Below are 10,661 nucleotides of genomic sequence, written 5' to 3'. Positions count from 1 at the left end.
AATCCAGAAATTTTCCTATGCAGTATTACCTTTAAAAAAAAAAAACTATTTTAGAGGAGCTAAAATCTTTAAAATAGTTAAGAATATACTTGTCGTAAATACTAAATTTCAGGAGATCTGCGTTTAACTGCACAGCTTTAATTATTTTAGTTCTTTAATCTGATTATAAGGTATGTCTGTTTTCAACAAAATGCAGCTATGTAGCTTTTAACTTACTAAAAACAGCTTGCCAGACATCTTTTACATTGGTAATTCTTGTACACAAAGTGGTTACGTTTCTGTTTTATTCTGTTTTAGAGATGACAAAGTGCTCTCCATCTAGCCTAAAGTGAAATTGCCAGGGAAGAACAGAACTTGGATTAAGTCTAATTCAGCCTTCAGATTGCCTTGCTACCATATTCATTGTTGAACAGAAGTTGGGATGCCTGCAGTGTGACAGGATCTAGACTATGTTTTTAGGATTTCAGTGATAGAACAAAGCATATCTGCTCCTTGCCTCATGGGACATATATAAACATTATAAACCATAAGTTCTCTGAAGAGAAAATATAATTTCCTATAAGCATTCAGTGGGGACCTAAACTCATGTGGACGTGATGGCTGAATTGAGATTCAGAAAACAAGTAGATGTTAGCTAGGAGTGGAGGTGTTCTTAGCAAAGGAAGAGATGTCCAAAGATCCAAAATAAGAAGGGTAGTCTAGCATATTCAAGAACTAAAAGAAGGCAGGTTGGGGCACCTGGGTGGCTCATTGGGTTAAGCCTCTGCTTTCAGCTCAAGTCATGATCTCAGGGTTCTGGGATCGAGCCCTGCATCGGGCTCTTAGCTCAGCAGGGAGCCTGCTTCTCCCTCTCTCTACCTTTTTCTCTGCCTACTTGTGATCACTGTCTGTCAAATAAATAAATCTTAAAAAAAAAAAAATTAAAAGAAGGCAAAGTTAACCAAAGGATAAAGTGTGTGGGACCAAGCTTTGTAGATCATGTTTGTATTTGTTCTAACGGCAGTAGGAAATTGTTTTAAAGTGACCATCTAAATTGATGTTGGCAATTTTTAGTAAGCTCAAACACTGAGAAATTATGGGAGGGCTATAGGGTAGTTGATCAAGGAATATACTTTGAAATTATGACATGATTTGTAGTTTTTTCTTAAGCTTTAAAAACAATGTTATTTTCTGATTTTACATGATACTTCTAGTAAAATATTTTAGTGAAAACCTATCTTAATGTTTTCTGTCGAACACATGAAACTCATCTTAATACAGGGACCATCACATCATCCTCTTGATGGTGTTCAGGCCAAATATTTCCCAGTCTTCGATTTTCCTCCTTCAGCCCTCTCATTCAATCCCCAGATCCTGATCACTAAATATTTCTAGTGTGTAAGTACCATACAATCCAAGCAGCCATGATCTCTCACCTGTGCTCCGATAATGGGTCTTCTGCATCCATACCTCTCCATTTTGCTCTACACCTACCCATTTGCCTCCAGCCATTCTCGATGTAGCATTCAAAAGATAGATATTTTTAAAAAAATTTTTTTTTTCATTCCCCTATTTAAAATCCTTAGTAACTTCCTGTTATTCTTAGGGTACTTAATAAAAGCAAACAAAAATCCAGCATAGGGGCACCTGGGTGGCTCAGTGGGTTAAAGCCTCTGCCTTCTGCTCAGAGAGCCCCGCATTGGGCTCTCTGCTTGGGGACCCTGCTTCCTGCACGCCCCCCGCCTGCCACTCTACCTACTTGTGATCTCTGTCTGTCAAATAAACAAAATAAGAAAAAAACAAAGAAACAGCATAACATGGTTTACATACCTCTGCCTAGTCAGGTTCTAGCTCCTGTTACAGCTTTTCTCTCACCTCACTTGTGCTCTGGCCATCCTAACCTGCTTCAGGTCTATGGAGGTGCTGCTACCTGCTACTCCAGAGCCTTCATATGTGGATTTTTCTTCTGCTGGGAACTGAATTCCATCCTAGCTAAAGGAGGCTTCTGGTAAAGTGTGCCCTCTTCCATTATTTCCCCCCAATTACTGGCTCTCTTAATAACCCTGGACTCTTCTGTAGTAATTGATTACTAAGTGTTCTCTCATCAGTCTGCAAGTTCTTTGGCAACGGTATGTGTGTGTACTGGTAAATCTCTTCTGTTATCTTTCACATAGGAAGTGCTTAAAGCCCATACTGGATGGATGACCAGGTGGTAGGGCTTTTAAAAAATTGGCTAAGACCTGCTTCTGCTTTCAGAGGGCTTCCATGTCTGTCAACTTTTAGCCTAACACTATTTTCTTTTAACCTGTTCGTCTGAATTCAGTGTCCAGGAGGTATTTTATCTTACCTCGGGTTTTCAGTGTTTTTTTTTGTGACTTTTGTGACTTTTTTGTTTAAAGGAAAAGCAGCCAACCGTTTGCACTTGCACTTCCTCATCAATCCTCAGATTCATGATGGGAAAAGGTTTTCTTACTTTCACTTCCCATTCTCAGGAAGTTCTTTGGGAGCCAATCCCAAGGCCTCCCCCACCCATTTAATGTGTAATAATGATGGGCTATGTGTACAAAGGGGCAATAGCTTATTCAGGGTAAGGTGATGGCCCATTCTTACTGGGAGTTCTTCCATCGTGGGGAATAACTGCAGTCCTCTGCCGGTGAGTATGGACACCCTGAGCCAGTCAGCATATCCCTGGACTCAGAAGAATTTTCAGAAGGTTCTTCAGGATACCAGAAACCATGTTCCCACCTTTAGGGGCAGGGGGTGGGAAGTAAAGGAGAAGAGTTCCTCTTCACAAACCAGATTTCATCAGAATTCTGAGGATGGGTCTATTTCTAACATTAAGCTCATTAAGGCTACAACTGAAATATTAACTGATTAAATTTCTATAATGTGCGATCACTGAGACCAGAACTTAGTATCCCCATACTTGGCAATGGATAAATTCCAAGATGCCCCAGTGAATGCCCGCAGCTAGATAGTATTCAACCCTGCACGTAGTGTTTTCTGTATGTACGTAACTATGATAAAGTTTATAAATTAAGCACAATAAGAGATAAACAAGAATTGGACAATTTATAACAATACACTATGGTAAAAGTTTCGTGAATGTGGTCTCTCAAAATAGCTTTGTACTGACCCTTGTGATGTGGGGTGGTAAAATGCCTATGTAATGAGGTGAATGACTTGGGCATTGTGATGCAGCATTTGGCTACCATTGATTGACCTCAAGATACTTCAGAAGGCTTCCAAATCATAGTTGACTGCAGATAACTGAAACACAAGAAGCAAAACTGCAGATAAGGGTTGGGGGAGGGCACTACTATAAAGACCTGTTCAGGGATTTATACCTTTAGAAAAACCTGCATGGGAAGCTAAATAATGATTATCGAGTATGTAGCCTACTCTCAAATGTATCAGAAAAAAATACTACATATGTAGGTGGGGACAGTTATGAAGTAAACTGGCAAAATGTTAAAAAGTAGAGGGTACAAATACAAGAAGTCTTCTATTTTTGTAAGTTTGAAATAATTCCAAAACAAGCTAATAAAATTGCCTGTATAGGCCTGCAGTTTTACCTGTATGAGTGTGTCAGAGTTTTCAGTCATGTATACCCAGCAAAAGGAAAAGTCACAAAGGCAAACAAGCAGTAAATACTAAAGCCAATTTGTGAGGAAGAGTCATTAGAGGGGTATTCTGGTCCCACTTCCTAAGGCCTGGCCTGTTGAGATGTTAGTCTGAGATATATAGAACTGCTTTTGGTTCCATGCTCAGAAGCAAGCTTGTGGGGTATAAAATCGAAGGAGAGTTTTTTTTCTTAAATTTAGGATGGAGGGAAGACAAGCTTTCTGGGAAGGAGAACTTGGAGCAGGAAAAGTTAAAGGCAAATGAGAGAGGTAAAGCATGCAGCAGAGTTCCTGAACGGCAGAGCACAGAACACAGGTAAGTGAATTGGTAATGGGCAGAAGCAGAGGCGAGTCTTAGTCTAAAGTGGCAGAAGAGGGTAATGTGCAAAGAAATGTTTGTGAGTAGAACGTTGAGATGAAGTGGTTCATATTGTAAAGGCTGTCTTTTCTCCATGAAGTAGGAAGCAGTGCCAACTTGTGAGAAAGGTGGGTCATAAATAAAGGGCTTGAGGAAAGGAATGAGAAAATGGCCACTGAGGGCCATGGAGAGAAGGTTAGCTAAGAATTGCTGATGAGTGCTGAGACCTGAGGCATGGGATATTGTATGGGACAACCAAGATTTGTGATTTTGTCCGGTAGCATTCAGTGCTGTGGGAGCAGAAGCAGAAACTAATGTTGGAGATTTAGTGTGTGTGCAGTATTTATACAGTGAATGAATGAATGGATGACTTATGGTTGGAGTTCTGCTGGATGACTAGTGAAACAGCAGGGGCAAGAGAGTTGAGAGAGATACTAGTGAGTATAGTTGAATTGATGCATTCTGGCACCTTGGCTGTGTGGGGAAGGAAGTGAAGCTCTGAAGTGACTGTTAGACTTCAAGAACAGGGAGATACCAAAGAATTTGTTTTCCAGGGAGTTTCAAGTAGCTATAGTGGAGTTAGGTATAAGAAGACTGAAGGAATACTTTAGAAAGTGCCTAATTCTAGGCATGATTGAAAGTACCTAGAATGGGTAGAGGTTAAGGTGACTGGAAGGGATAGTGATCAGTGAGGCTGGAAGTACACATGGAAGATGCTGTGGGTGATGACAGCAGGTAAAGGGTAGAGAAGGAAAGGGGAGTTGTGTCATGGGTATTGTAGCTTGTCCTTTAAACAGGGCTTGTGTTCTGCTATAGCAGCTGGCACAAGTACAGAGAAGATGATAAAAACTTGATAAATAATTATTCCCTCATTCTGAGTTTTCAGTCAATGCATGGCCCATTTAGGTATTAGAAAACAGTGCAATATGACCATTTTAAAAAGTACAGTAAGATTGTTACAATGTCATGAAAATTAGGAAATTCTTACTTTACCTACAAGGGTATTGGGGAATGGTAAATCCATTGGATCTGTGTCTGAGAAAAGCAATAGGCAAGGAAAGTGGAAGTCCAGTTAGGCCAAGGTCTGAGTCGATTAATTTATCCCCATAGAAGCTGCAGCTGTGATGTTTGCCACAACATTAGATGATGTACTTTTATGTAGACACGAGGGAGCAGAATTGGGTATCTAGTACTTGCCTGGAGTAGGCTGCTTCTCTGACCATCTGCACTTTAAATAGATAAACAGTTCTCTCCTAGGGAAAAGGATATCTCTTTGCTTTTCTGGCTGTAAAACTCGTTGATTCATCAAACATCAAGTACATGTGGTCCAAGTCTGTGCTAAATGTTAGAGGTATGATGATGAATAAGGTGGAACCAACAGGAATTTTAAAGGTGGGAATGGAACAACTAGATTTGTTCCTAAACAATCAGCAGTAAAGTAGAAGAAAGTTTGGAGAGGGAAAGCCTCAGTGAAAGACTGCTTAAGAAGCTTTGCAGTAGCTCAAACCAGAAATCAAGGGCCTGTAGACGAATAGAGATCCAGTGCAGAGGCTGGAGTCAGTATATTTCTGCGGCAGACTAGACACAATTTTGGGTACCATTTAGATGAGGATGGGCTGTGAGGAAGAGGCAAAAGTCTGGTATGATGAGATTTTTCTTTTCTTTTTTTAAAGATTTATTTATTTATTTGATAGAGATATCCCAAGTAGGCAGAGAAGCAGGCACAGAGAGGGAAGCAGGCTCCCCGCTGAGCAGAGAGCCCTGTGCAGGTCTCGATCCCAGGACCCTGAGATCGTGACCTGAGCCAAAGGCAGAGCCACTGAGCCACCCAGGTGCCCCTGATGAGATTCTTCTTCTCCCATGTGAGAATTAGATGCCTGGTGATAATATTCAAGGTAGGAAATAGAGTAATAGAGATAGTTTAGGGAGAACAGTGATTTCAGTTTGAGAGTCAGCTGCCTAGAGCTGCACTGTCCAATATAATAACTACTAAGCACACATGGATATTGATTATTTGAAATGTGGCTGGTAAAACTGAGGAACTGAATTTTAAATTTTGTTTAATGAGGCTTATGGCTGCCATATTGGCCAATACAGGTAGAGAGCATTTCCGTCATCACAGAAAATTCTGTTGGACAGAATGGAAGACACCCATGCAGATGAAGATTTCCAATGGGTAGCTGGAAATACAATGAATCTTGAAGGAGAGATTGGGCCTAGGGAGGTTAGGGACTAGTGACTTAGAAGTCACTGAAGAAACTAGAGAGTACTAGTGAGGTTATAGAAGTGGATGAGCTCTCCCAGAGAGAGTAGAACAAGAAGAGCAGGCATGAGAGAAGATTCTAGAGAATACAAGATTAAGGAGGCTGGCAAAAGGAGGACAGCTTTCAAAAGAGACCAAAAAGTGTTCCCTCTAGTTCCATATACTTTCTTGCCTCTTCAATTTTATGTTCTATTTACTGTATCAAATGCGTGCCCCGTATGCAGTAGGACATAAACAGAATTTCCAAGAGGTTACTCTTCATTTTAAATTGTTGGGAGCATGTCACTGTCACCTTCATGTGGTCATTGAATCAGGGAATTCTGCTGTGGATGGAGCAGATTAGGCTACCTACAAGAATATCTAAGGCCATTTTTTAGAATACAGAACTAGAAAGTATAATCTTCTTTATCCTATTCTAACCTACTCTATCAATTACCCCCCCTTCTCTATGCTTGCTTTCTTGCTTAGCTGTGATTTTCCAGATGATATTTAAATCACTCCCTTGCAATACCCTCCAACTCTCTTGCCCTTATATGTCTCTCCTCGTTCACTTAGTTTAGGAGTCAGCAACCTTTTCCTGTAAAGGCCAGATAGTAAATATTATGGGCCATATGTAGTCTCTGTTATATAGTCTTTTATTGTTGTTGTTGTTTGCAACACTTTAAAAATGTTAAAACAGTTTTATGCTTTGGCCTGTTTAAAAACTTGTCATATGCCAGATTCCACAGCAATAGTTCACCCAGCAAGACCTCAGTCTGGATCAACCCAACTCTTCCGTTGTGCCTGCATGCATCCTGCTGAGTTTTTGAAGGAAATGAGTAACTGCAGATTGGTGTCACCATGAAAACACAGTCCTCAGGTTCCAGTTCATATGACACGTTAGTGGACAAGTTTCTTTATAGTGTTCTTGCTCATTGGTATAATGGATATTTTTCACACCTTTTTCTTTTTTTTTTTTTTAAAGATTTTATTTATTTATTTGACACAGAGAGATCACAAGTAGACAGAGAGGCAGGCAGAGATAGAGGCGGAAGCAGGCTCCCCGCCGAGCAGAGAGCCCGATGTGGGACTCGATCCCAGGACCCTGAGATCATGACCTGAGCCGAAGGCAGCGGCCCAACCCACTGAGCCACCCAGGCGCCCCTTCACACCTTTTTCTTCCTCAAACCTCCCACTTGTCTCTACCACATGGTTTCCATAGTGGCTGGGTAGTTCTAGCCAGGGCCAGGTTTGGGCAAACATAAACCCTACTTGTTTACCTAAACAATGCCTTTGTAGCAAGTGGTGTAAATACTGGGAAAAGTGAAGAATTGTAAATTTTGCGTTCAACCTACCATAGCACCCCTCTTCACTCCATTAATGAATGAAATGCTCCTCCTCTAGGCCTTTAGTTCTCACACTTTTGCATGCATCAGAATCATTTGGAAGGTTTGTTAAAACAGATGTCTGAGGCCCAAACCCACAGTTTCTGATTCAGAACATCTGGCCAAGAATTTGCTTTTCTGAGTTTCCCGGTGGTCTAATGCTACTGGCCTATAAACCAGAGTTTGAGAACCACTGTTCTAGGACATACCCTCCACATCTGCTCAGGTTTTCACTTACACCCACTGTAGTGGGAATATTATATTTAAATTACCCTCCCTTTTCCTTTGTCTCATTTTTTTAATGACTTTGCTACTTAGAATCTGTGGACCAGCAACATCAGCATCACAAATGTCAGTCTGTAAGAAATGCAGTCTCAGACCTACTAGGTCAGAATCTGTACTTTAAAGACTTGTGTGGAGGTTCATGTTTGGGAAGCACTGCCTGTGGATAATTCTCATCAGCAAGCAAGCGAGCATATTCCTGATTTCCTCCTTCAAGCCTGCCCATCTTCCAGTGTCCCATGTTAATGGATGGCACCCCCATTCATGCAACTGCTAAGGCTAAACAAATGGGAATTTTCCTTGACTTCATTCTCACATGTCCAATTACCAAATTGTATGTGATTTAAGATTATATATCCTGCAACTTTACCACTTCCACAGCTTTGATCTTGATCCAAGATGCCATAATTTCTCAGTTGGGCTAGTGTTGGTACCAGCTTCTTACCTCATTACTTGGCTTCCAACTTGTCCTCCGGCAGCACGTTTTCTTGCAGTCAACCACAGTGATCCTTTAAAAATAGAGCCTGGGTGGCTCAGTGGGTTAAGCCGCTGCCTTCGGCTCAGGTCATGATCTCAGGGTCCTGGGATCGAGTCCCACATCCGGCTCTCTGCTCAGCAGGAAGCCTGCTTCCCTCCTTCTCTCTGCCTGCCTCTCTGTGATCTCTCTCTGTCAAATAAATAAATAAAATCTTAAAAAAATATATTAAAAAAAAATAGATCTTACACTCCTCTCAAATCCTGCCATGGTTTCCCATCATGTTTAAAATCAAAGCCAAAGTCCTTTTTGTGGTCGGTCAGGCTGTATGTGAAGTGCCTAAGCCACCTTCCTCTCTTTCCCCCAGCCCACTTCACTCTAGCCACTCTGCTCACCTCCTTTTTCTGTGGCAGGCCTGGTTCACTCCTGTTTTTTGGTACTTTTCTTTTTTTTCTCCTATGTGCTTTGCTTGTTTAGTAGAATGCTCTTCACCCAAATGACATTCTCTCTCATTTCCTTTAGGCCTTCCCTGATTAGCTCATCTTCTATAAACAGCCCTCATTACTGTTTATTCCCTTATCCTGCTTTATTTCTCCTTCCTGAACTTACTGTTACTTACTTTCTTGCCTATCTTCCACACTAGGATATAATAAGTTGTAAACCTGTCTTCTCCATTTTAGTCATGGTGCTGCCATTCTAGTTGCTCAAACCAGATGCCTGGAATATATCCTTGATGCGTATTTTTTCCCCCTCTTCCTTTCCACTGCTGTTCACTCACTTCTATCTATATCTGAAACATTTCATTTCTTATACTCTCCACCACCACTGTGCTTATCTGTGCTCTCAACATCTCTTGAGTCACCTCTCATCGATCTACTTGTTCTGCATAAGAGCCAGAGAGAAAGTCTTAAAAAAAAAAAAAAAAGTCATCAAGTTATGTTACTCCTTGCTTAAAATCCTGCAGTGTGTTCCTTTATCCATTTCCTTACAAGGCCCTGTTTACCATTTCAGCACTGCATGCCATTTATCCCTTGTTCAAGAAGGGGTATCCCTTGTTCACTTTTGCTCTTTGACTCACTCGTGCTTTCTGTCCCCCCTGCAAGGAAGCCCTCTCTCCCTACTTTTTTGAATAGTTCATTCCTTCTCATTCCTAAGGACTCAGCTAAAATGTAACTGACCCAGAGAGATATGCCCTTACCACTGTGTTAAAATAGTTTTTTCCAACTTCCATTATTTTGTCTTATGACTCCATTTGCTTTCTTTGTATCATTTCATATTTGCTTGAAAGACACTTTTAAGAAAATTAAGCTGTAAGTCAGACTAGGAGAAGGTATTTAGAATACATGTATTTGACAATGGGCTCATATCCAGTGTAAATAAGTTGTAAATCTGTAGTACAAAGAAAACTCTTATCATGCAAAAGATGGGAACAAATGCCTCACAAAAGAAGATAGATGAACGAATGGCCAATAAATAGATGTAAATGTGCTCACATCATTAACAGGAGTTAAAGTTAAAACCACAGTGAAACACTATTCCACACTGACCAAAATGGCAAATTGACCAAAGCATCTACTGGAGCTCTTATTTTTACCGGTGGGAATACAAAGTAGTACATGTATGTTGGAAAACAGGTGGCAGGTTTCTGTGAAGTTAAACATGCACTTAACCATGTGACCTACAAGACCTGGATGAAGCAATTACACCCAGACATATTTTTCAGAGCTCATGGAATAATACACCTAAAATCTGTGCATTTTATTGAGTCTAACCTTTCCTGATATAAAAGCAAAATGAAAAAAGTGCGCACGGGTTGGCAAACCAGGCCTCCAGAGAACACGAAAGCTCGGAAAAATACATTTGGGGAGGCGGGGACCTGCTGCCGTCCAGCATTTGTGACTCGCCCTGGCCCGTAGGCCGCTAGTTGCAGTTTCGATTTCCCGTCTGCGGCTGAGGTTTCCCAGCGGCTCCGCCTCTCAGCTCTGGGTCTGCTTCTCAGAAGATCCGCGCAAGCCGGCGGTCTCCAGGCCTTTGAAGGCAGTGCGGCCCTGGCAAGCGAGCCACCCGCCGGCATGTCGGCCGAGGACCGGCGGAATCTGCACGCTTTCCGGGATTATGTTATGAAGACTCTGGACCCTACCTATATCCTAAGCTACATGGCCCCCTGGTTTAAGGACGGTGAGTGGTCCCCAGTGACACCTGCTCCTTGGAGCAAGGGAACAACTCAGGACTTATTTTTCCCCTTTTAATTAACGTCAGGTAGCCCGCTAGGAAGGTTGGTGTTGAGGCAAGATCCTAACGGCATTTTTAGACTGGA

General features: G+C 41.5%; 1 protein-coding gene across 3 annotated transcripts in view; it reads left to right on the top strand.

Annotated features, from left to right (window-relative positions):
• The first annotated feature begins 10,407 nt into the window (after positions 1-10,407).
• Positions 10,408-10,661, top strand: part of DDX58 (DExD/H-box helicase 58) — a 37,215-nt gene continuing 36,961 nt past the window's right edge. For all 3 annotated transcript variants that reach the window (XM_032860348.1, XM_032860347.1, XM_032860351.1), the window contains exon 1: positions 10,408-10,522. In XM_032860348.1, the coding sequence (XP_032716239.1) occupies positions 10,417-10,522 (106 nt within the window). In that variant the 5' untranslated portion in view covers positions 10,408-10,416. The remainder of the gene's footprint in view (positions 10,523-10,661) is intronic.

Source organism: Lontra canadensis, unplaced genomic scaffold, assembly GCF_010015895.1.
Source record: "Lontra canadensis isolate GAN:19392208 unplaced genomic scaffold, GSC_riverotter_1.0 scaffold19, whole genome shotgun sequence".
In the NCBI taxonomy this organism is placed as follows: Eukaryota; Metazoa; Chordata; class Mammalia; order Carnivora; family Mustelidae; genus Lontra; species Lontra canadensis.
The sequence above is the reverse complement of the archived record's forward strand: the minus strand, read 5'-3'. Positions and strand labels throughout refer to the sequence as shown.